Source organism: Dendrobates tinctorius, unplaced genomic scaffold, assembly GCF_039654945.1.
Source record: "Dendrobates tinctorius isolate UK_male_01 unplaced genomic scaffold, ASM3965494v1 ptg000065l, whole genome shotgun sequence".
NCBI classification, from domain to species: domain Eukaryota; kingdom Metazoa; phylum Chordata; class Amphibia; order Anura; family Dendrobatidae; genus Dendrobates; species Dendrobates tinctorius.
The window spans coordinates 26,576,751-26,603,512 of NW_027361733.1; the positions used below are offsets into that span (position 1 = coordinate 26,576,751).

Here is a 26,762-nt window from a genome sequence, read left to right on the forward strand (position 1 = left end):
TTTCACTTTACGACGGGTAAAACAAGAGGGGGACGGCTACATGACTTGTTTCACACCATTGCAATGATGACAAAACGTCTAATTCTGCAACACTGGCTAGCTACAACACTCCCAGGGATAAAAGAGATCAAGGAAGGTTTAACATCGGTCTTATTTTTGAAAAAAAGAGAAACAGAAAGAAATAAAGATAAAATGATGAAAAAAAATTTAAAAAATGGAGTGTTTATAGAAACGTCACTGACCACCAGAGAAATTCAAGACGTAAGGTACTGTCACACTTAGCGATGCACCAGCGATCCCGACCAGCGATATGACGCGATCAGGTTCGCTGGTGCATCGCTAAGTTGTCGCTAGTGAGCTACCACACAGGCAGATCTCACCAGCGACATTGCAGGGGTCGGGGGTCGCTACTTACCTGTCAGACGACGCGATCCTGACGTCCTCCCGCCCGCGTCCATGCGTCGCTCGTCTCCACAGCAGGAAGCTGATGACGAGAAACGGTCCAGGACGTTCTCGCGCGATCAGCGATAACCAGCGGGGGAGCGGTCGGAGGTAAGTATCAGACATAGCGATATCGCTAGCAATATCGCTATAACGTCACAAAAGCCAGTGACGTTATAGCGATATTGCTAGCGATATCGCTTAGTGTGACAGGCCCTTTAGTGAGCGCCTTTGTGGATTTGGAGTGGTATCTATTATAGGATTTGAGTGGTAATCTGGGTAAACTGAAATGTGTTATATGAGCTATATGGAGGATAAGGTGGAGCTGGAGATAAGGTGTCTGATTTCAGTCAATGTAATCTATGAAAATGTGGACGTAAGGGGGTTTGATAATTTTATATTTGTTAAGTTTATTTTTGCTTCTATTCAGGCTTAGGTGATAAGCATGTTTAAATATGTTCTTTGTAACAATTCAATGCAATGTTTATAACTTGTAATATGCAAATTCATTACAAAATCAATAAAAATGATGTTTAAAAAAAAAAAAAAAAATTAAAACATCACATAAGAGGCAGCAGATATAACAATATCACACCCCTGAGCCCAGATGTAACCAACGACCATAGCAGTCCCCCTATGGGTAAATGAAGTGAATAATCCTAAATAGAAACCCACAGATGAGCTTAAGGCACACCACATCAGATAATAAAGTGCAAAAAACCAAGGCCAATAAAGTGTGGTGATAAATGACCTATACTCACTACACGTCCAAAATAATTAGACATGTCCTGAATGTCTGCAACACCCATAACAATGGGGGGGTAAAAAAAAGCCGCCACCAGCCAAGTGTCTGTTGAAGCTGTTAAAGGAGGTTAAGAGATCAGTCTGGGCTCAGGGGTGTGATATTGTTATATCTGCTGTCTCTTATGAGATGTTTTAATTGTTTTTAAATTGTGTGTTTTTGTTCTCAATAAAAGCATCATTTATATGTCCTTACTTTCAGTGTGTTGATTTGGTGTGCATGCCAGCTATTTGCATGGTCTTTTTTCTTTCATTTGTTTGCATACATTATCCCAATGCAAGGTTTTTGCACCCGTATATTTAGACATTGTTATCTGGTGCACCCTATATTTTTCTTCACAATATGCTACGTTATGTCCACCAGAGGGCACTGCACTATTTTCTCTTGTACTTATGACTGCCAACCTCCTGCCTCTAGATGGCATTAGGTGCATGTATATTATATCATAGGAGATGAATGTTCTAACATGTGCATGGTGTCAAACGGGGGACGTTTCTCCTTGTGGAGAGTGTCCAGCCAGCTTAAGGAGATTTATAGTCAGGGGCATAATGATCGTGGTCGCAGAGATTGCGACGGGATCTGTGCCGGTGGGGGGGCCCGTAGAACCCAGCGGACTGTACATTCAGCTGAAGGGTTTTGCAGCGCAGAGACCCCTGGGTCCCTGAGCTGCAATACACGCCACCAGCCAGTCAGAGGCCAGCAGCTAACGCCGGCGTGCCTGTGACTAGGGGGCACATGGCAGTGACGTCATGCGTCGCCCTTCTCTTACACACTGAAGTCAGCTTCTGGCTTTAAAAGAGGACTCTGCACGATGGGGGAGTTGGAGGGAAGGTGAGTAGAATTGTTTGTTTTATTTTCTATGCTTTCGAGAACAGCGACAGAACAGGGAACATATACACCAGGATAGGAGATATATATAAAGGGATGGGGGAGATATATATTACGGACTGGGGGCAACACATATGTCCTTATAGTATCTACAGCACTACAAGGGCCAATACATCTGACCAACATGCGAGGGGGGGGTCAGATCCAAATTTTGCATTGGGGCCCATCAGACGTTAATCATGCCACTGCTTATAGACCATGCAATGCTAAATCATATGGCAAGGCTTTTTATAGGATTGATACTGACTTTTCGGATTCCTACCCCTAATAGATGGCACTGGAGTTTTAGTCCTTTTCCTCTCTGGAGAGGATATTTGCAAAACATAAGCTCAATATATCTTTACATAACTGTGTTTTGGCTTTTTATTTGTATCCTAGGAGCCCTCCTGCAAATTGAGAGTGCGATTGACGCTATAACACTTCCAACCAATGGCAATGGTATTACCAGAGAAGGAAGGTAAGTGACAGCGCAGAACAGTTGTATCATCAGACTCCGGCATCTATAAATTTATCTATGCATCACCCAACACTCCTGTACTTGATAACTCAATACGCAGAGCTGAAACTTAATCTAAAATAACTAATCGAGAAATTCAGAATATCTGGCATCTGCTTGCATTTATATCGGCCCACGTGTGTAATACATAAAATGCTTAAAGGACTCCATACATATTAGACTAATGACTTCACCCACTGATAGTAACGAGTTTGGTCAATGGTCTAATGTGAAAGGGGTCTCTGGATGACTGATTATCGGGAGATATGTTGATCGCGCATAGCCGTTTTTGGACTGCGGATTGCATTATTCTCCCGGAGATAAGTTGACAGACAACTTGTCAGTGAGAAACAAATGAGCGCCCCTGTGTATGGGAGAGTCAGCTGAAATGGCTATTGGCCGAATGAACCTGAGCACAGTGCCACTAATAAGTTCGACCTCACACTGTGAGGGTTCTAAACTGCCCATACACATTAGATGGCCAAATGATGCTTTGGTTGACGGTCGTCTAATGTGTTTGGCCAGCTTAAGCCCGACAGAGTGTAAGGCGCAGCTTATTTGTAACTCTCCGCTCAGGGTGGTGAAATGAGGGGGTTTCTGAAACCCTTATACCCTGATGGGGCATAAAGAAAGAGATTGTCCTGATGGCAAAACAAATGCATGTACACTGTGAAGGGAAAGCCAGATACATCATCACTCCCCCAATATAATGTAAGCCTCATTTTTTTCTACATTCTCGGTGACAACACTATCAGACAGCCAACACCCACAATATTTAATACCGGAAAGGCTGTGTAGCAAAACCGGACAAAAAGGTGCAGAGCAACCAGAGTATCCTTAAATAATTACATGCGACAAAGTTACCTGTGTAGATCTGGTGCCATCCACCCCTACGCGCGTTTCGGTGCTGTGCTCTTTTGTCCGGTTTTGGTACACAGACTTTCCGGTCCTGCAATTGACTGTATGGACCCTGTTCTTTTTCTCTAATAATTATATATTTGTATCTATCTCAGGGCCAATAAAATTGCACCTTTTGCACATGCACTTTGAGCATATCAGGTTCTTAAATTACATATGTATGCCTAATGGTTTGCCGTGTTTTTAGTGTGGTTCCACCCTTTGGCTAAACTTCTGTCATATCCCTATTCATGTTAAACTATGTTTTTTTATTTTTGTCTTTAATAAAGTGTCATATTTCTATTACTTGGTTCTGATTGGTGCGTTGTTCTTTGTTAGGAGTTTTATGTTTTATGTCTGCTTAACCAGACAGATTTTGCCATTCAGGGGTTTGGTAAATCAGGATGAGAAATCAATGAGTGCACACAGTTCATTAAATGCCTTTCCTAAAGAATCTAGCAAACCCCCCCCCCCCCCCCCCCGAGAAAAAAAAAAAAATGCTTTTTAGGAATTTGACAAACCACTCAAAGACTTTAATTTTTTGTGTGAGGTTTAGTACAAAATGCTTCTGAAGTGTTAATGTTTACCAGGTCCGGGGATATGTTTATAACATTCCTGCCGCTTACGTTGTGTACACAGCAGTCATCCAGGAAAAGGTTACACCATTCTTCCAGGAATCCTTTACAAACTTCTTTCTTCAGTTCAGCAGAATTTCAGAGAGAACTCGAAAGTTTCATTCAACACAGTGTGCGGTTTAGATAAAATGTGTGTTATTTGCACACCCACTCCAGCATGTCACAGACTGGTACTCTCCTATCTATCCGTCATATCTACTGATCTCGTATATCTCTCTCTCATATCTACTTGTCTATTTTTTATTCAAATCAGATTATTTTTATTAAAGAATTTTAACGTACAAAGTTGAGACAAGGCACACACAGTTTTAACATACAGATTTGAGACATACCTCATATACACAACCCCCCCCCCCATTATCAAATTACAACTAATGTAACCGTGGGTCCCTTAGAATGTGACCTATAAAAGTATAGTAGAGAAAAAAAAAAACAATTCTTAAAGGGACCCTGTCAACCCCCCCCCCCCCCCCCGGCGTTTTTAAGTAAAAGAGCCACCTTGTGCAGCACTAATGCTGCATTCTGTCAAGGTGGCTCTTTTATTTAGGGTACCTTCCACCGCTGAAATAATCGTTTATAAAATTGGTCAGACATACCTGATATTTGACAGGGGGGCAGGTCTTTCCCCATCTGACAGAGACGCCTCACACCAGTCACTCATGTCTTCCTGCATTTTTGGATCCACCTCCACATCGCTCTTTTCAAATTCTGGCGCCTGTGCAGTCCTATTTATTCTTGGGCATGCGCAGTTACCACTGCCCGTCCTCTCTCATGACTTCCTGGCCTTCCTATTGCGCCTGCGTGGACGCACGGCCAGAGATCCCACCCCGCAGTCGCTTATGGTTTATTCACACTGCGGGGCTGGGAATCTCGGGCATGCGCAGTAGTTATCTGCAGCTCTCCGACTCCCGGAAATCCCTCCGCCTCTTTCCTACATTGCAGCATCATCGGTGGTAGAAGCTGACGATTCCACCGATGACTCTGCAATGTAGGAAAGAGGCGGAGCGCTTTCCGGGAGTTGGAGAGCCGCAGATAACTACTGCGCATGCCCGAGATTCCCAGCCCCGCAGTGTGAATAAACCATAAGCGACTGCGGGGCGGGATCTCTGGCCGCGCGTCCACGCAGGCGCAATAGGAAGGCCAGGAAGTCATGAGAGCGGACGGGCAGTGATAAAACTGCGCATGCACAAGAATACATAGCACAGCGCAGGAGCCAGGATTTGAAAAGAGTGATGTGGAGGCGTATCCAAAAATGCAGGAAGACATGAGTGACGGATGTGAGGCGTCTCTGTCAGATGGGGAAAGACCTGCCCCCTGTCAAATATCCGGTATGTCTGACCAATTTTATAAACAATTATTTCAGCGGTGGAAGGTACTCTAAATAAAAGAGCCACCTCGACAATGCAGCGTTAGTGCTGCACAAGGTGGCTTTTTTACTTAAAAACGCCAGGGGGGGCGGTGACAGGGTCCCTTTAAGGGGGACAATATGAAGCAAGATAAGACTTGTACAGCATAGAACTATGAACAGTCAGGCACATAGTACAGAATGAGCACTAGACATATTCATGAAACCTATTCATAAAGCAAGAGATAATATGGAACCAAGAGGGAATAAGGGGTACCATAATTAACGAAGCATAGGGACCAGATTCTCCAGCAGCAAAATTTGGGATGGCAAACCCGGGGTGTTAAGCCAGGGGCTCCAGATTTTATCAAATTTTCCGATAGCTTTTTTTTTTAATATACACTCCTTTTTCCAGTGTTATAGAACTATTGACCCTATTAATAAACCCCTCCACCGTCGGAGGTGCAGATTGCTTCCAGTGCAAGGCAATAGTTTTCCGTGCTATATATAAAATTCTAGCCATACCGATCACCAGCAGGTCTTCCACAGGAATATCCAGTATAATACCCAGCACACAGACCTTTGGATCAGGGAGCTATCTTGTACCATAAACTCTTGCCAACATATTCAGAACATTATTCCAGAACCGTCCAAGCCGAGGACACGCCCAGAACATATGCATAAGGTGTGCATCAGGTAGGCTACATCGGGGGCAGCACAAGTCACTCCTTATCACGATTTTGTGCAAGAACACAGGCGTTTTATATTTCCTACTAGCTGAAGAGCCTGGCGCTGCCCGGGCATAGTAACTAACTGTGGTTAGTTATAACAAATTATAATTATCCTCCATCCCATAGTCCCATGCCCATAGACCCATCATACATATCCACGATCCCATAGGCCCATGCCCATATACCCATCATACATATCCTCCATTTCATAGTCGAGTGCCCATATACCCATCACACATCCTCCATCCCATAGTCCCATGCCCATATACCCATCATACATATTCTCCATCCCATAGTCCCATGCCTATATACCCATCATACATATTCTCATCTCATAGTCCCATGCCCATATACCCATCATACATATTCGCCATCCCATAGTCGAGTGCCCATATACCCATCACACATCCTCCATCCCATAGTCCCATGCCCATATACCCATAATACATATTCTCCATCCCATAGTCCCATGCCCATATACCCATCATACATATTCTCATCTCATAGTCCCATGCCCATATACCCATCATACATATCCTCCATCCCATAGTCCCGTGCCCATATGCCCATCATACATATCCGCCATCTCATAGTCCCGTGCCCATATACCTATCATACATATCCTCCATCCCATAGTCCAGTGCCCATATACCCATCACACATCATCCCATAGTCCCGTGCCCATATACATATTTGCTATCCCATAGTCCCGTGCCCATATACCCGTCAAACATATGCTCCATCCCATAGTCCAGTGCCCATATACCCATCACACATCCTCCATCCCATAGTCCCGTGCCCATATACATATCCGCCATCCCATAGTCCCGTGCCCATATACCTGTCATACATATCCTCCATCCCATAGTCCAGTGCCCATATACCCATCACACATCCTCCATCCCATAGTCCCGTGCCCATACACATATCCGCCATCCCATAGTCCCGTGCCCATATTCATATCCTCCATCCCATAGTCCCGTGCCCATATACCTGTCATACATATCCTCCATCCCATAGTCCGGTGCCCATATACTCATCACACATCCTCCAATCCATAGTCAACCATTATGACATTATAATGAGCGGTGGCAGGGCTTGCAACCTTTGATTACATCAGCGTCGCCATGGCAACCATTGTGACATCATAATGAGGGGCGGTGCTTGACACGCACACACTGCTTCCCCAGTATGCAAATAGGGGCATTGTGACATCATAATGAGGGGCGGGGCTTGACACACACACACTTTTCCCCCCAGTATGTAGATAGGGGCAAAATTGTTTGGTGAATTGGAACGTGCGGGGTTAAAATTTCGCCTCACAACATAGCTTAGGACGCTCTCGGGGTCCAGACGTGTGACTGTGCCAAATTTTGTGGCTGTAGCTGCGACGGTGCGGATGCCTATCCCGGACATACACACACACACACACACACACACACACATACATACATACATACACACTTTGAGCTTTATATATTAGATGTATTAGATACACCTGCGATAATCTCTGGGCCTCTGATAACAAAAGACAAGGCACTGAATTCAATACATAGTCCCATTGATCATCTGAGAACTGGCCAACATCCTCCTCCCATCTAGCTTTGGTGCAAAGGGGGTACTTATCGTGGAATGCATTGAGAAGTATTCTATAGATGGAGGAAATCGGTCCTCTTCTGGAGCCCAAGCCCCCACCAACATTGTCAAGGGATTAGGATCTATACCAAGATCTCTAGTTTTGAATTGAGCTGCATACGCATGCCGGAGCTGTAAACATCTGTAGAAAAACCTATGGGGAATGTCAAATTCAGTGTGCAGTTGTTCAAACTGTTTTAATGTATTTTTAGACTGAATGTGTGCCACCGTCATCACCCCCTTCGCCTCCCAATCAGAGCACCCTTCTAAAGTTTGAAATTCCAGGAGACTAGGATTATGCCACAATGGTGTAAACAAAGAGCAATCAGAACCACCCAACAGGTGCTTTCCTCAATCCCAAACCTTATAGATCATGGCCAGAGTTGGAGCTTGAGATAATTTGTTTCCCCCTCCCCGGGCGTCTACCATATACATTGGTACTCTCCAGGGGCTATTCTGAATTGCCAGTCGCCCATTTTTCTCCAGTGCACCACACTGATCCCAACCCTTCAGTTGCTGAATCTGAGCCGCCATATAGTAGATCCAAGCATTCGGGATAGCCAGCCCCCCATTTGTTTTTTCTCTTTGTAGGTACTCCAGACGGATTCGAGCCAGCTTTTTTTTTTCCCAAAGTAATTGTCTGAATAACCTATGAGCCCTCTGAAAGCACCATGCCGGGATCCACACCGGGAAGTTGTGAAGTACATAGAGCAGTTGGGGCATTAAAACCCCTTTGGTGAGATTTCCTCTCCCAACAACTGATAGGGGAAGTCTACACCATGCATCAATTTTAGTTACAAATCTATTTAACAGTTGTGTCAGATTAAGAGGCACATAGTCAACAGGTTTAGCTGTATCATTGATCCCCAGATACTTAAATTCTGTTACCAGTTTAATATTGGTTTCCTCTAACCTCTGCGTGTCTACACACGGGTCTATAGGCATAAGTACCGATTTGTTCCAATTTATACGGAGGCCCTACCACTTACCAAATTCCTCAGGGATAGCCATAACTGGTCTAATAGAGGAATAGGCATCCCCCAGATACAGAAGCATGTCGTCCGCATAGAGCGAGATGCGTTCCTCTAGGTCCCCCACCCTAAATACCCGCACTTCCTTAGAGGCCCTAATAATACATGCTAAGGGTTCAATAGCGATGGCAAATAGGAGGGGCGACAGAGGACATCCCTGTCTTGTTCCCATCGCCACCACCCCAGACAACTCACCATTGACCCTAATCCTAGCTGACGGACCATTCTTTCAAAAATCTTCCAAAGATAAGTCTATTTTCTATCTACTATTCTATCTGTCTACTCTAGAGCTTGATAACCCAAGTGTCCAGGTCATATGAATGGGCTATTATATCCTTTTTTCATGTTTATCTTGATCTATCTACAAAAAATAAAAATCTGATAAGCCTCTCCTAACAGAATGAAGCAAATGTGGCTTTGAGAAAGCAGGTGTGGAAAAAATTCTGCAAATTAAGAATTGTTTAAAAAAATAGAAGTGTTCATAGTTTATTTTTTTCAATGAACAAAATGCAAAGAGAATGAACAAAAGAGAAATAGCATCAATAATTGCTGTGACCGCCCTTTGTCTTTTCTAAATTGTACCACTTCTTCTAGGTACACTTGTCACTTGTACACGGGATTTGAAGGATCTCAGCAGGGAGGTTGTTCCAAACATCTTGGAGAAGTAACTACAGATCTTCTGTGGATGTCGCTTGTGTAAATCCCTCTGTCTCCTGAGTGCAAGTGTACCTAGAAGAGGGACAGTGGAGTTGGTGTCCATTTTGTTGGAGTTGCTATAAAATGGACCAACTCCTAAAATATATCATAAATTTGGGTACAGTAGTACAATGCAGTATGTGCACGTTTCGGTTCAAGTGGCGAACCTTTTTCAAGCAGTGCTTGAAAAAGGTTCGCCACTTGAACCGAAATGTTGCACTTATGGGCTAAATAAACAGCTCTCATTTAACCCTGAAAAACCAGTGTGCTGTTCCTGCTTTTTGGATTTTTTGCATCATAAAGGTTTGGTACATGCCTTTGGGAGCTTTGCACCTGGACTCTCTTTTGTATTTTTGTGCTGCTCTATTTCTTGTCTTCAATAGTATCTATCTATCTTAGGCTAGTTATACACTAGCATTTGGCAGAGCTGTGGAGGGCTGCGTAGTTCCTAAATGAAGCTCCACCCTCTGCCGCACCTCCTCCGTTCAGCTCTGCCTATATCTGCATGCGGCCTGCGTTCCTATCTTTAACATTGGGTACGCAGGCCATGCGGATGTATGTGGATGCCTCCACTTGCGTCGTTATGACGCTGCGCCGACCTCAACAAAATGCAACATGTTGCGTTCGCTGCAGCGTCAAAACGATGCATCCGCATGGCCTGCGTTTCCAATGTTAAAGATGGGTATATAGAGTGATTACAAAAAGTGATCAATTTCATGTGTTTATTTCTGTTAATGTCGATGATTATGGTTTACATCCGATCCGATGAGAACACAAAAGTCATTATCTCAGTAAATTAGAATATTTTATAACACCAGCGTGAGAAATGTTTTTAAAATTTGAAATGTTGGCCTGCAGAAATGTATGTTCAGTAAATGCACTCAGTATTTGGTTGGGGCTCTTTTTGAATCAATTACTGCATCAATGTGGCGTGGCATGGAGGCGATCAGCCTGTGGCACTGCTGAGGTGTTATGGAAGCCCAGGTTGCTTTCATAGCAGCCTTCAGCTCATCTGCAATGTTGTGTCTGGTGTCTCTCACCTTCCTCTTGACAATACCCCATAGATTCTCTATGGGGTTAAGGTCAGGCGAGTTTGCGGTTACTGTTGATTTTAAACCCGGTATTGGTACTTTTGGCAGTGTGGACAGGTGCCAAGTGCTGCTGGAGAATGAAATTTCCATTTCCAAAAAGCTTGTCGGCAGAGGGAAGCATGAAGTGTTCTAAAATGTCCTGGTAGACGGCTGCACTGACTTTGGTCTTGATAAAACACAGTGGACCTACACCAGCAGATGACATGGCTCCCCAAACCATCACTGATTGTGGAAACTTCACACTAGACCTCAAGCAGCTTGGATTGTGGCCTCTCCACTCTTCCTCCTGACTCTGGGTCCTTGATTTCCAAATGAAATGCAAAATTCTTTTTCTCCTTGGCCCAGGTAAGACGCTTCTGGCGTTGTCTATTGGTCATGAGTGGCTTGACAGAAGGAATGTGACACTTGTAGCCCATGTCTTGGATACGTCTGTGTGTGGTGGCTCTTGAAGCAATGACTCCAGCAGCAGTCCACTCCTTGTGAATCTCCCCAAAATTTTTGAATGGCCTTTTCTTAACAATCCTTCCAAGGCTGCGGTTATCCCGGTTGCTTGTGCACCTTTTTCTACCACACTTTTTACTTCCACTCTACTTTCCATTAATATGCTTGGATACAGCACTCTGTGGACAGCCAGCTTCTTTAGCAATGACCTTTTGTGGCTTACCCTCCTTCTGGACATCTGTCAAGTCCGCAGTCTTCCCCATGATTGTGGAGCCTACTGAAACAGACTAAGGGACCTTTTTAAACGCTTAGGAAGCCTTTGCAGGTGTTTTTTGTTAATTATTCTAATTTACTGAGATAATGACTTTAGGGTTTTCATTGGCTGTAAGCCATAATCCTCAACATTAACAGAAATAAACGTGTGAAATAGATCACTCTGTTTGTAATGACTCTATATAATATGAGTTTCGTTTTTTGCATTGAAGAACTGAATAACTTTTGATGATATTCTAATTTTGTGAGAAGCACCTGTAAGGCTAATTTCACATTAGCGTTTTTTGCGCAGCACATCGTGCGCGATATAAACGCATGCAAAAAAACGCATCATGCGTTTTTGCATGCGTTTTGCGTTTTTTATGCGCATTCGTTCTCTAGGGGTTAAAACCAGTGTCTACACATTTTTACGCCAAAAAAAGAATCGTACGAAAACGCAGATGAACGCATGTCCATGCGCACGCCTGCGTTCCCATAGACTGTAATGCGTTATTTTGTCGCATTCCGTGCGCAAGCAGTTATCTTTTACGCCCTTCGGCGGACCCAAAAATGCAACAGGTTGCGTCTGGTGCGCCTAGGTGCACACCTTGCAAAAACTCATGCGCACGAAAACACATACGAACGCGTGCAAACGCAAGACCATGCGCACGCCATGTTAAAGATAGGTACGCATGACGCATTAGCATGGACGCGCACGATTTGCTGCGCAAAAAAACGTTAATGTGAAACCAGCCTAAGTATTCTATTTTCACATAGCTAAATGATAACAATATCATTAGCTCTCCCAAGGGTTTTTTCTCTGCTTTACTGCATTTTATTTAGATATCCATAACTAAAGATAAAACTGAGATGACACTAGTGTGTCTACCCACGCAACCACTCCAGTTTTGATTGTTGACTGCCGGTGTATATTCCCATACATAAATGATATTAATCATTATGGAGGGAGGAGGCACCTATAAGTGCGGCGCTCCTGTATACATTGCCTGTGTGCTGTATCACTAGATGTGTGTGTTTAGCTTAGAATGTGAATGCTCAGATCTTACCTATCCTTTCCTCATCTTTGTATAGTTACATCTTCGAGCTCTTCGCTTCCGCGGGGATCACGTACGAAACGAGAACCAGTCTCTTAGAGTTGCTCGATCAGATCATACAGCATGTGGGCGGAAGTAAGGAGTCCTCTGATTTGGGCCTTACCCATATAAATATTTGGTATATTGGTTTTCTCCTACGCCTCATTGGGGGACACAGAGACAGTATGTGTTATGCTGCTTGCCACTAGGAGGACACTAAGTAAACCAGATAAAAAGTTAGCTCCTCCCCTGCAGTATACACCCTCTCGCTGGATGAGATATCTCCAGTTCATGCTTAGTGTCTGTAGGAGGCACTTGGGTCTGGCTTCAGACCCCACCGTTTTTATTTTATTTTTGAATTTTTCTGTAAATTTTTATTTTTTAATTAACAGAGTGAAGGGGGCGACGGTTCCTTTCTACGACCCGCTCTCCCCCGAACCCCCAACAGGCAAGCACGCGGAGTATACCTCCCCGTACACTTTCCTGTGACGTTTGGGGCCAATTCCTCTGGCAATATTGGCGATGATCTTATGACTAGAGTTCCGGTACGTAGGCCCTGAATCGGCCCCATAGCTCTCCATCCCCCTATCATAGGGAGGATCGATTGAGCATGGCCCTTTAAGAACTCCTCCAGCTCTGCTACATCAACCCAAGAGGATGAGACCCTGCATGGATGCCCCCCCCCCCCCCGGCTTTCCCGGCCTACTAGGCCGCAATTTGAATAGCGCCGCCTGCGCTATTATCTCTGCCTCCTCGTCTTGGCGCCTCTCATCCCTGACGAGATGCGCAATTCTATTCTCGGGGGCCATGCCATTTTGCCTCAGCCTGCTCTGGACACGAGCTGTGAGGCGAGCATTCTGCTGGATTCCGGGTGACACCACAGGGCCACAGAATAGGACCGGGTAAGCTGCATCTGCCCTCAGATTAGAGCTTAACCCCTTCCCGGCACATTCCTTGCAGCTGCAGCAGACTCTGCTGTTAACCCTTTCTGGATCGCTATGTCTCAATCTAAGGAGGCTAAACGGGCTGCTAAAAAGCACACTGCGTTTTTTACCGTGTGTACCACTTGCAAGTCTGCCTTACCCAGTGCACAGACTAATCCGTTATGCACGGACTGCGACCCGGCCTGCTCCCCGACCTGCGCTCATTCGCCCCTCGCCGCCGCTGCTGAAGGGCCTCCTGTGTTTAGTACCCCTGCATCCCTATCACGGTCGGTGGAGTCTCTGACCCAGGCTATATTCTCCCTCCGGGAGGACTCTTTAAGCCAGAAGGCGACCTTACCCCCCGAGGAAGGCTCTGGCGTCAGCCGGGAACCGTCCACCAGCAGGGGCCGTACTTGTTCAAGGGGTGATCAGGTCTCTAGAAAGCGGACCCATGACGCGTCCCCTAGTCCCATTCGCGCCTCTGCATCTGTGACTCCTGTGTCTCACTCTCCCTCTCCTGGAGTTCTCAGCGAGCACGACTCTGAATTTGAATCTCACACGTCAGCCCCTCAGAATCTCACAACTGATCAAGAGTCGCTTGATTCTCTTATAGAATCAGTCAACAGGATTCTGAAGTTGGATGAAGATAATGTTCCCGCTCCAGCACATCCTATCTCACTTAAGAAAACCAAGCGTGTGCGCAGGTTATTTACCAGCCATCCGGACTTTAAGGAAATTGTCCAGAAACCTAGGGATTGTCCGCATAAGCGGTTCACAGGGCAAAAGTATACTCAGGCTAAATACCCTTTTGATCCAGACCTAATGACGGATTGGTTACAGTCCTCTCCGGTGGACCCACCTTTTTATCGCGTCTTGCTTCAAAAACTTCTATCCGTTTCTTAGGGTTCCTCAATCAGAAACCCTTCCAGTTGTCAGATTGACTACCTTGCGTGTTCAGTTTTTGAAGCTTCAGGAGCAGCGCTTTTTCCATCTTTCGCAGCAATTTGGGTCACTAAGGCAATGGCCGCTTGGGAAGAAGTCTTGATTACTTCCTTCCAGGGCACCAATCTTCCTCCGGAGGCAACCACGGTCGCCATGCAGATAATTCACGCAGCGGACCTTGTAGTGGATGCCTCTTTTGATGCCGCCAATTGCGCTGCTCAAACTGCCACTAATGCAATCTCCATTAGAAGAGCCCTATGGCTCCGCGACTGGCGGGCGGATGCCACATCTAAAAGATCGTTGACTTGTCTCCCCTTTCGAACGGGTCGTCTTTTTGGAGAGAAACTGGATCAGCTCATTTCTGATGCTACCGGGGGAAAAAGTAAATTCCTTCCTCAACAAAAGGCTGTTCGGCCGTTTCGCAACCAACAGCCGACGCGCTTTCAATCTTTTCGCAACAACTCCGGTTGGTCCTCCTCTTCCTTCTCTTCCGGATCAGGTCCATCTCTGCGTGGAGACAGAGGCTCCCAGGTCTCATACAGACCTAACCACTCTTGGAAACCCAGGCCTAGGGCTTCTGGATCCAGGGGATACAGATCTCATAGATCTACCCAATGACTTGTTGCGGTATCCAGCGGACACCGACAGAGTAGGCGGTCGCCTATTTTCCTTCAGCCACACCTGGCTCGCGGTCGTCCACGACAAGTGGGTCAGGGAGCTGGTGTCCTCCGAATACAAGATAGAGTTTTCCTCTCCCCCTCCAACTCGCTTTTTCCTTTCCTGTCCCCCCAAGGGAAAGACAAGAGCCTTCGTTCGGGCTGTTCAGGCTCTCTTAAGGGACGGAGTCATCGTTCCGGTCCCTCATCACGAAAGGTTCAGAGGATTTTATTCAAACCTTTTTGTGGTTCCAAAGAAGGATGGGACGATGCGACCCATTCTGGATCTCAAACTGTTTAATCAGTTTGTCACGGTACGGCGATTCCTAATGGAATCTCTTCAATCAATTGTCGCTTCCAAAAAGGAGAGTTCCTAGCATCCATCGACATCAAGGACGCTTACCTTCACATTCCGATCTGCCCGTCTCACCAGCAGTTCTTGCGTTTTGCAATTCACGAGGAACACTTCCAGTTGGATGCCTTGCCCTTCGGACTTGCCACTGCCCCTAGGGTCTTTACCAAGGTCATAGCGGCTGTCATGGCCATTCTCCACTCTCAAGGAGTGGTGGTGTTACCGTATCTGGATGACCTGCTCATCAAGGGTCCGTCCCTTCCAGCCTGCCAGGAATCCGTGGAGATAACAGTAAATACACTTTCGCGCCTGGGATGGAAGATAAACTTCGAAAAGTCTTCCCCGAAACCAGCTCAGCAGATTTCCTTTTTAGGAATGATCTTGGACACTTCCCGCAGGTTGGTCATTCTCCCTCGAGAAAATACGCAAGCCTTACAACAGGCAGTGCGGACTCTTTCCCGTCCAGCTTCTCACTCCATTCGTTTCAGCATGAGAGTTCTCGGAAAGATGGTGGCTGTGATGGAAGCAGTTCCATTTGCACAGTTCCATCTCCGTCCCTTACAACATGCGTTGCAGTTAGCTTGGGACAAGAACCTGTTCTCCCTGTACCGTCGGTTCCTTCTGTCCCTGCGGGTCAGGCAAGCCCTCAGGTGGTGGACTCTGAGGTCCTCCCTGAATCAAGGGAGGTCTTTTCTCCCAGTAAGATGGTTGGTAGTAACCACCGACGCAAGTCTTCTCGGCTGGGGTGCGGTCTTTCGTCACCACACGGCACAGGGTCGTTGGTCGACCCGAGAGTCACGTCTCCCCATCAACATTTTGGAGATACGAGCGACCAGATTTGCTCTACGGAGTTTGCACCATCTCCTCGCAGGTCACCCCATCAGGATCCAATCCGACAACGCCACAGCTGTGGCGTATATAACAACCGCCAGGGAGGTACCCGGAGCAGGATGGCCATGCACGAAGTGAGTCATTTCCTCCATTGGGCCGAGACCAACCATTCGTCCATCTCAGCAATTCACATCCCGGGTGTAGAAAATTGGGCGGCAGATTTTCTCAGTCGCCAAGGCATTGCATCGGGAGAGTGGTCTCTTCATCCGGAAGTCTTTCAGCAGATTTGTCATCGTTGGGGGACTCCGGATGTGAACCTCATGGCCTCCAGACTAAACAGCAAGGTGTCTCGGTTCATTGCGCGATCCATGCGCCATCGGAGCGGACGCCCTAGTTCTGCCATGGCACCGGTTCCAGCTCCCGTACATCTTTCCCCCCTCTTCCCTTGCTTCCGAGGGTCATCAAGAGGATCAGAGCGGAGGGTGTACCAGTGATCATAGTCGCGCCAGATTGGCCACGCCGAGCATGGTATGCAGAACTAATACAACTAGTCGCCGACGTCCCCTGGCGACTTCCAGATCGCACGGATCTGCTTTCTCAGGGCCCGATTTCCCACCAGAATTCCGGGGCCCTGTCTTTGATGGCGTGGCCTTTGAATCCTGGATTTTAGCATAGGCTGGGTTCTCTCTCGACGTGATTTCCACCATGATTAGTGCTAGGAAGCCTGTATCCAGGCGTATCTATCACCGCACCTGGAAAATCTTCTTTTCATGGTGCAAGGATCATGTTCGTTCCCCTCTGGTGTTCTCCATTCCATTCCGGCCATATTGGAGTTCCTTCAATCCGAATTAAAATCAGGCCTCGTGTTTAGCTTGCTCAAGGGCCAAATTTCGGCCTTGTCAGTGCTTTTCCAAAGCAAAATTGCCACAAAACCTCAGGTCAAGACGTTTATTCAAGGAGTTTCCCATGTGACATCTCCTTTTAGAAGGCCATTGGAATCATGGGACCTTAAGCTGCTTCTCGGGGCCTTACAGGAGGCTCCTTTCGAACCACTGCAGGACGTGTCATTGACCGTCCTCTCTTGGAAAGTGGTCTTTCTAGTGGCAATTATGTCAGACGAGTTTCGGAATTGGCAGCCCTGTCCTGCCGTTCTCCGTTCCTGAATTTTCATCAGGACAAGGTAGTTGTCAGGACGTCCCCATCCTTCCTGCCCAAGGTCGTCTCCTCTTTCCATCTCAACGAGAAAATAGTTTTTTGCCTTCCTTTTGTCCGCTGCCAGTCAATCGCATTGAGAAGGCCCTCCACACCCTGGATGTGGTTAGGGCGCTGAGACGGTACATCTCGCGGACGGCTCCCTTCCGCAAGTCAGATGCCCTGTTCATACTTCCAGAGGGGCATAGGAAGGGCCTAGCCGCTTCAAAAGCAACGCTAGCCAGGTGGAGTCGCTCAGCGATTCAGGAATCCTACCGTGTCAGGAATGCGCCTGTCCCAGTGGGGATTAAGGCGCACTCTACCCGGTCAGTGGGCGCCTCTTGGGCCATTCGGCACCAGGCCTCGGCAGAACAGGTCTTCAAGGCTGCAACTTGGTCCAGTCTGCATACCTTTACAAAACATTACCAAATTCATTCTCAGGCCTCTGCAGATGTAGCTCTCGGCAGACGCATCCTGCAATCGGCAGTACCTCAGTGTTGACTCAGTGGTACATGGGGTATTAACAGATGTATGCTCCCCACCCAGGGACTGGTTTAGGACGTCCCATTGTCTCTATGTCCCCCAATGAGGCGTAGGAGAAATAGGGATTTTTGGGTACTCACCGTAAAATCCTTTTCTCCGAGCCATTCATTGGGGGACACAGCACCCGCCCTGTTCAGCCTACTGGCTCATTTGTAGCATTCTTAGGTTTTGACATAGTTATGGTTATTGTTGACTGTTTATGCTCATACTGCTTTTTTTCACTGAACTGGAGATATCCCATCCAGCGAGAGGGTGTATACTGCAGGGGAGGAGTTAACTTTTTTTCTGGTTTACTTAGTGTCCTCCTAGTGGCAAGCAGCATAACAGCCACTGTGTCTGTGTCCCCCAATGAATGGCTCGGAGAGAAGGATTTTATGGTGAGTACACAAAAATCCCTATTTCATGAGTTTTGAACATCTTTGGTTTTCAGGTTCTGGGGTCTTTACAAGCACACTGGGACTTCAGAAGTTGTCTGACATTATCCAAGTAAGAAAGATTTTTTTACTACCAATTAAAATACCTTGAGCCGTTCTCTAATTTTAGGAATATCTCCCTTTAGGATGGGTGATAATACAAGCCAATGTGGCCTCTATTAGGCATTTCACATGCATTCCTACCCAGCATTCCTGTACTTCTGATAGATATTTGTGCAGTGGTTTAATGCTGCAGATTTCATATAACATATTATTCTTTGTGTTATGCAGATTGTATTTAATATTGATATCCCCGAGGGCTCTGCTCCTCCACCTAGGAAGCCTCATATCTCAAAATCCTACAAGGTCAGTGATGAAACTTGGCAATATTTCCATCTTTTTACCAGATATTACATGCATATATAACTATTATATACATTACATGCCTTATCCTATACTGATCCTGAGTTACATCCTGAATTATACTCCAGTGCTGCACTCACTATTCTACTGGTGGAGTTACTGTGTACATACATTACATTACTTATCCTATACTGATCCCGAGTTACATCCTGTATTGTACTCCAGACCTGCACTCACTATTCTGCTGGTGCAGTCACTGTGTACATTACATTACTTATCCTATACTGATCCCGAGTTACATCCTGTATTGTACTCCAGAGCTGCACTCACTATTCTGCTGGTGAAGTCACTGTGTACATTACATTACTTATCCTGTACTGATCCTGAGTTACATCCTGTATTATACTCCAGAGCTGCACTCACTATTCTGCTGGTGGAGTCACTGTGTACATACATTACATTACTTATCCTGTACTGATCCTGAGTTACATCCTGTATTATACTCCAGAGCTGCACTCAGTATTCTGCTGGTGGAGACACTGTGTACATACATACATACATTACTTATCCTGTACTGATCCTTAGTTACATTCTGTAATATACTCCAGAGCTGCACTCACTATTCTGCTGGTGGAGTCACTGTGTACATACATTACATTACTTATCCTGTACTGATCCTGCGATACATCCTGTATTATACTCCAGAGCTGCACTCACTATTCTGCTGGTGGAGTCACTGTGTACATTACATTACTTATCCTGCACTTATCCTGAGTTACATCCTGTATTATACTCCAGAGCTGCACTCACTATTCTGTTGGAGGAGTCACTGTGTACATACATTACATTACTTATCCTGTACTGATCCTGAGTTACATCCTGTATTATACTCCAGAGCTGCACTCACTATTCTGTTGGTGCAGTCACTGTGTACATACATTACATTACTTATCCTGTACTGATCCTGAGTTACATCCTGTATTATACTCCAGAGCTGCACTCACTATTCTGCTGGTGGAGTCACTGTGTACATACATTACATTGCTTATCCTGTACTGATCCTGAGTTACATCCTGTATTATACTCCAGAGCTGCACTCACGATTCTGCTGGTGGAGTCACTGTGTACATACATTACATTACTTATCCTGTACTGATCCTGAGTTACATCCTGTATTATACTCCAGAGGTGCACTCACTATTCTGCTGGTGGAGTCACTGTGTACATTACATTACTTATCCTGTACTGATCCTGAGTTACATCCTGTATTATACTCCAGAGCTGCACTCACTATTCTGCTGGTGGAGTCACTGTGTATATACATTACATTGCTTATCCTGTATTATACTTCAGAGGTGCACTCACTATTCTGCTGGTGGAGTCACTGTGTACATACATTACATTATGTATCCTGTACTGATCCTGAGTTACATCCTGTATTATACTCCAGAGCTGCACTCACTATTCTGCTGGTGGAGTCACTGTGTACATACATTACATTACGTATCCTGTACTGATCCTGAGTTACATCCTGTATTATACTCCAGAGCTGCACTCACTATTCTGCTGGTGCAGTCACTGTGTACATACATTACATTACGATTCCTGTACTGATCCTGAGTTACATCCTGTATTATACTCCAGAACTGTACTCACTATTCTCTTGGTGGAGTCACTGTGTACATACATTACATTACGTATCCTGTACTGATCCTGAGTTACATCCTGCATTATACTCCAGAGCTGCACTCACTATTCTGCTGGTGCAGTCACTGTGTACATACATTACATTACTTATCCTGTACTGATCCTGAGTTACATCCTGTATTATACTCCAGAGCTGCACTCACTATTCTGCTGGTGGAGTCACTGTGTACATACATTACATTACTTATCCTGTACTAATCCTGAGTTACATCCTATATTATACTCCAGAGCTGCACTCACTATTCTGCTGGTGTAATCACAGTGTACATACATTACATTACTTCTCCTGTGCTGATCCTGAGTTACATCCTGTATTATACTCCAGAGCTGCACTCACTATTCTGCTGGTGGAGTCACAGTGTACATACATTACATTACGTATCCTGTACTGATCCTGAGTTACATCCTGTATTATACTCCAGAACTGTACTCACTATTCTCTTGGTGGAGTCACTGTGTACATACATTACATTACGTATCCTGTACTGATCCTGAGTTACATCCTGTATTATACTCCAGAACTGTACTCACTATTCTCTTGGTGGAGTCACTGTGTACATACATTACATTACGTATCCTGTACTGATCCTGAGTTACATCCTGCATTATACTCCAGAGCTGCACTCACTATTCTGCTGGTGCAGTCACTGTGTACATACATTACATTACTTATCCTGTACTGATCCTGAGTTACATCCTGTATTATACTCCAGAGCTGCACTCACTATTCTGCTGGTGGAGTCACTGTGTACATACATTACATTACTTATCCTGTACTAATCCTGAGTTACATCCTATATTATACTCCAGAGCTGCACTCACTATTCTGCTGGTGTAATCACAGTGTACATACATTACATTACTTCTCCTGTGCTGATCCTGAGTTACATCCTGTATTATACTCCAGAGCTGCACTCACTATTCTGCTGGTGGAGTCACTGTGTACTTTCATTACTTTACGTATCCTGTACTGATCCTGAGTTACATCCTGTATTATACTCCAGAACTGTACTCACTATTCTCTTGGTGGAGTCACTGTGTACATACATTACATTACGTATCCTGTACTGATCCTGAGTTACATCCTGCATTATACTCCAGAGCTGCACTCACTATTCTGCTGGTGCAGTCACTGTGTACATACATTACATTACTTATCCTGTACTGATCCTGAGTTACATCCTGTATTATACTCCAGAGCTGCACTCACTATTCTGCTGGTGGAGTCACTGTGTACATACATTACATTACGTATCCTGTACTAATCCTGAGTTACATCCTGTATTATACTCCAGAGCTGCACTCACTATTCTGCTGGTGTAATCACAGTGTACATACATTACATTACTTCTCCTGTGCTGATCCTGAGTTACATCCTGTATTATACTCCAGAGCTGCACTCACTATTCTGTTGGTGTAGTCACTGTGTACATACATTACATTACTTATCCTGTACTGATCCTGAGTTATATCCTGTATTATACTCCAGACCTGCACTCACTATTCTGCTGGTGCAGTCACTGTGTACAGTCATGGCCAAAAGTATTGACACCCCGGCAATTCTGTCAGATAATACTCATTTTCTTCCTGAAAATGATTGCGAACACAAATTCTTTGGTATTATTATCTTCATTTAATTTGTCTTAAATGAAAAAACTCAAAAAGAATTGTCCTAAAGCCAAATTGGATATAATTCCACACCAAACATAAAAAAGAGGGTGGACAAAAGTATTGGCACTGTTCGAAAAATCATGTGATGCGTCTCTAATTTGTGTAATTAACAGCACCTGTAACTTACCTGTGGCACCTAACAGGTGTTGGCAATAACTAAATCACACTTGCAGCCAGTTGACATGGATTAAAGTTGACTCAACCTCTGTCCTGTGTCCTTATGTGTACCACATTGAGCATGGAGAAAAGAAAGAAGACCAAAGAACTGTCTGAGGACTTCAGAAACCAAATTGTGAGGAAGCATGAGCAATATCAAGGCTACAAGTCCATCTCCAAAGACCAGAATGTTCCTGTGTCTACCGTGTGCAGTCTCATCAAGAAGTTTAAAGCCCATGGCACTGTGGCTAACCTCCCTAGATGTGGACGGAAAAGAAAAATTGACAAGAGATTTCAACGTAAGATTGTGCAGATGTTGGATAAAGAACCTCGACTAACATCCAAACAAGTTCAAGCTGCCCTGCAGTCCGAGGATACAACAGTGTCAACCCGTACTATCCGTCGGCGTCTGAATGAAAAGGGACTGTATGGTAGGAGACCCAGGAAGACCCCACTTCTTAACCCGAGACATAAAAAAACCAGGCTGGAGTTTGCCAAAACTTACCTGAAAAAGCCTAAAATGTTTTGGAAGAATGTTCTCTGGTCAGATGAGACAAAAGTAGAGCTTTTTGGGCAAAGGCATCAACATAGAGTTTACAGGAGAAAAAAGAGGCAGTCAAAGAAAAGAACACGGTTCCTACAGTCAAACATGGTGGAGTTTCCCTGATGTTTTGGGGTTGCTTTGCTGCCTCCGACACTGGACTGCTTGACCGTGTGCATGGCATTATGAAGTCTGAAGACTACCAACAAATTTTGCAGCATAATGTAGGGCCCAGTGTGAGAAAGCTGGGTCTCCCTCAGAGGTCATGGGTCTTTCAGCAGGACAATGACCCAAAACACACTTCAAAAAGCACTAGAAAATGGTTTGAGAGAAAGCACTGGAAACTTCTAAGGTGGCCAGCAATGAGTCCAGACCTGAATCCCATAGAACACCGGTGGAGAGATCTAAAAATGGCAGTTTGGAGAAGGCACCCTTCAAATATCAGGGACCTAGAGCAGTTTGCCAAAGAAGAATGGTCTAAAATTCCAGCAGAGCATTGTAAGAAACTCATTGATGGTTACCGGAAGCGGTTGGTCGCAGTTATTTTGGCTAAAGGTTGTGCAACCAAGTATTAGGCTGAGGGTGCCAATACTTTTGTCTGGCCCATTTTTGGAGTTCTGTGTGAAATGATTAATGTTTCGCTTTTTGCTTCATTCTCTTTTGTGTTTTTCATTTTAGACAAATTAAATGAAGATAATAATACCAAAGAATTTGTGTTTGCAATCATTTTCAGGAAGAAACTGAGTATTATCTGACAGAATTGCAGGGGTGTCAATACTTTTGGCCATGACTGTACATACATTACATTACATTACTTATCCTGTACTGATCCTGAGTTATATCCTGTATTGTACTCCAGAGCTGCACTCTATTCTGCTGGTGGAATCACAGTGTGTGTATATATATTACATTATAATGCTAATCATATAGTCTGTATCCAGGGCTGTATTCACAATTCTCATTGACCACCTACCTACATCGTAGCTGAGCTTCTATACTGTTCTATAACACGCGCTGAATGAGCAGGAATGTTGGAAGAACCCAGCTCTGAAACCTGGTTCTCATTTAGGTGAAGGTGAGTGCATAGCATCTCCATCCATGTTTTTTACTTGTTTCTAGGTCCATATCCATCCAGACACCAGCCAGAGGAAAAAGCCTCGTGGGGATATCTGGAGTAATAGCAGAAGGCAGGGAGGTGAGAGGTTTTCCTACGCTCTGTTTCAGGTTACTACCACAAAGGCTTATTGGGGGCAGCCCACAAAAGTTTGGTTATAATGTTTCTTTAGGATTCTGGCAGGAACTGTTGAATTTTATAATGTTTAGGAGAGTTATTTGGGGTTCTTTTTCCTCATTGTAGGTGGCTCCAGAGCATTTCACTATTCATGTTCCTCCGAGGGCAGCAATACATTTGCACCAGGAGTATTATAGTCTCTTTACCTTTTCCACCTTATTTTCTTCCATCTTGCAGGGAAGGTGCTCAGCTACTGGTGCTTCAGTCCTGGCTACACGATGAATGACCTAGTGAGATATGGAGTACGGAGCATTATTCTGACCAGCGGGACCTTGTGCCCCCTCAGCTCCTTCACCATGGAAATGCAGATGTGAGTCAAGTAACACATGGGGGATGTTTTATTATTGCACAAAGTTGTAGACCACTGATGTGCGGACACATTGTCTATGTGTATATGTGTCCTTTTCATGGTGCCTATGGTACAAGCTGCTCTCGCTTATTGTTATTGTCTGATTGTCGGTTGTATTTTCTGAATTTTCAGCCCTTTTCCAGTATCTCTGGAAAATCCACACGTCATTGAAAAACACCAGATTTGGGTTGGAGTTGTTCCTCGAGGCCCTGATGGAGCTCAGCTCAGTTCTGCATTTGACAGAAGGTAGATATCATAAAATCTTCTTTTTTAGAAACTTTCTGAATATATGACATGACCAGATTGCCAATTTTCAACCAATCTTGCGATATTAACACCGATCATACATGTATCCTGTGTTACTTATATTTTGTTTTTTATTTTTTTTCTCTACAGATTTTCAGCAGATTATTTATCATCTTTAGGGAAGACTATTGGTAATTTACACTACCCTTTTCCTTTTAATTTTGCTTTTTTTTGTGTGCATATATGTATTTTTTAGACTTTTTGTACAATACCCCACCATCTGTGTGTGCAAGGGAAGGATTTCCTGTTTGAGCACAATCTTTCTCTGCATAGGATGGTCTTTTTGTCTGATCCCCACTTTTCTCTGCAGAGGGTGGTCTTCTTGTCTGATCCCCACCTTTCTCTGCGGAAGAAATACTTTTTGAATAGTTCCCACCTGCCTATTCTGGAGATGAAGTTTTCGCCAAACCTGTCCTGTCTGTGCCAGAAGATGGGTTTCCTGTGTTTTTTTTTTTTTCCCCCATGCATGGTTTGACTTTTTGTGTAATCCCCATCTGTGCATGGGATGAACTATTATCTCTTCCTAGTACCAAGCATGGACATCAACATTCTCCTCTCTGCATGGTACTAGACCTTCTCTGTGGATTACGATGGTCGTCCCTTCTGATTCCACTTCTCCTTCTTTTGGGCTAGTCATTGCCAGTTGACTTTTTCATATTACCAATTGTTCTCACAATCTTTGTTTGTTTCCAGGTAACATAACTCGTGTGGTTCCTCATGGTCTGTTGGTATTTTTTCCTTCTTACCCAGTCATGGATAAAAGCCTGGAGTTCTGGAGGGTGAGGATGTCACGAAGTTGACTTTGTCACGTTCATGTGTCAGTATGTGCTGTCATATTGTCCTGTTTTTCCTGCAGGAGAATGGCCTCACTTCACGAATTGATGATGTAAAACCAATGTTCGTGGAGCCAAGAGGGAAGGGATCTTTCACAGAGGTGAGAAGCACAAGAATTTAAAATAAAAAGAAAAGCGAGTATATTTCTGACCATTTAGCTGAGAAAAAACATCATACCAATATATGAAGACATTTCTAATTTAGCAAAAAAAAAACTTCACAAACAAAACTCTCATTCCCGTCTCTGTTTAGTTTGCTACAACCCTCTTTGGATTAACGTCTTACAGGTCTTCATACTTATAAAAAAAAAAATTGGAGAAACTGAATCCACATGACTAAAACTTCCACTTCCCAGGCTCTTTCTTATTCCCTCCATATACTTTAGCGGAACGTTTGTTTACTATACAGGATCGTTCGGTTCGGCTGACCACTTATGACATCTTTTCTACTATTATATTGACTATTCTCCTGTTCACCTGAGGCAAAACAAAATAAAATATTTTCATAGAATTTGCTATTCTAAGCTGGAAAAAATGGACTTTCTCCTTCGTCTCATTGGGGGACACAGATACTGTGGGTGTATGCTTCTGTCACTAGGAGGCTGATGCTAAGTGAAAAAAAGAGGTTAGCTCCTCCTCCGCAGTATACACCCTCGCCCCTATTGCGGGTGGAAATTTTTTTTGCTTAGTGTCCTATGGAGGCACACACAGTCTGGATCTCTCCAGACTATTTTTTTTTTTCTAGTTTACTATGGGGGCGACGGATCCTATTGAAACGGTCCGATCTCCCCAAACAATCAACGGGCGAGCACGCATTGAGTATCGTCTCCGCGTATACTTTCCCGCACTGAGGGACATATCTGGGACTTTTCCCCAGACTTCTATTTTTGTTTGTTATTTTATGAAGATGAGACAGGGGCAATGCATCCTCTTGAAAGGATCCGATTTCCCCAAACCATCAACGGGCGAGCACGTGCGAGTATCCCTCCACGTATCCTTTCCCGCGACGTGGGACATTATGCCAGACTTAGCCCTGTCCACCCCTAGGTATTGAAACCATGGGCTTGCACAGAGGCACAAGACTAGTCTGTGCGGCCCCCACTGCTCCACCAGCGCTAGACAGCGGTGCTGCAAGGTGGCGGACGGTCCCTCTCCTCACCCCCTGAAGGGGTTAGATGGAGCTAGGGTGCCTGCACCGTCCTATTTTTTATCGAAGACC

At 44.9% G+C, this 26,762-nt stretch overlaps 1 protein-coding gene across 2 annotated transcripts in view; it reads left to right on the forward strand.

Annotated features, from left to right (window-relative positions):
• The window catches only part of RTEL1 (regulator of telomere elongation helicase 1), a 195,007-nt gene that overhangs the window by 47,284 nt on the left and 120,961 nt on the right, over positions 1-26,762 (forward strand). For both annotated transcript variants that reach the window (XM_073580810.1, XM_073580809.1), the window contains exons 11-20: positions 2,510-2,588; positions 12,474-12,571; positions 18,344-18,399; positions 18,618-18,692; positions 23,884-23,959; positions 24,233-24,365; positions 24,537-24,650; positions 24,801-24,841; positions 25,404-25,489; positions 25,567-25,644. In XM_073580810.1, the coding sequence (XP_073436911.1) occupies positions 2,510-2,588; positions 12,474-12,571; positions 18,344-18,399; positions 18,618-18,692; positions 23,884-23,959; positions 24,233-24,365; positions 24,537-24,650; positions 24,801-24,841; positions 25,404-25,489; positions 25,567-25,644 (836 nt within the window). The remainder of the gene's footprint in view (positions 1-2,509; positions 2,589-12,473; positions 12,572-18,343; positions 18,400-18,617; positions 18,693-23,883; positions 23,960-24,232; positions 24,366-24,536; positions 24,651-24,800; positions 24,842-25,403; positions 25,490-25,566; positions 25,645-26,762) is intronic.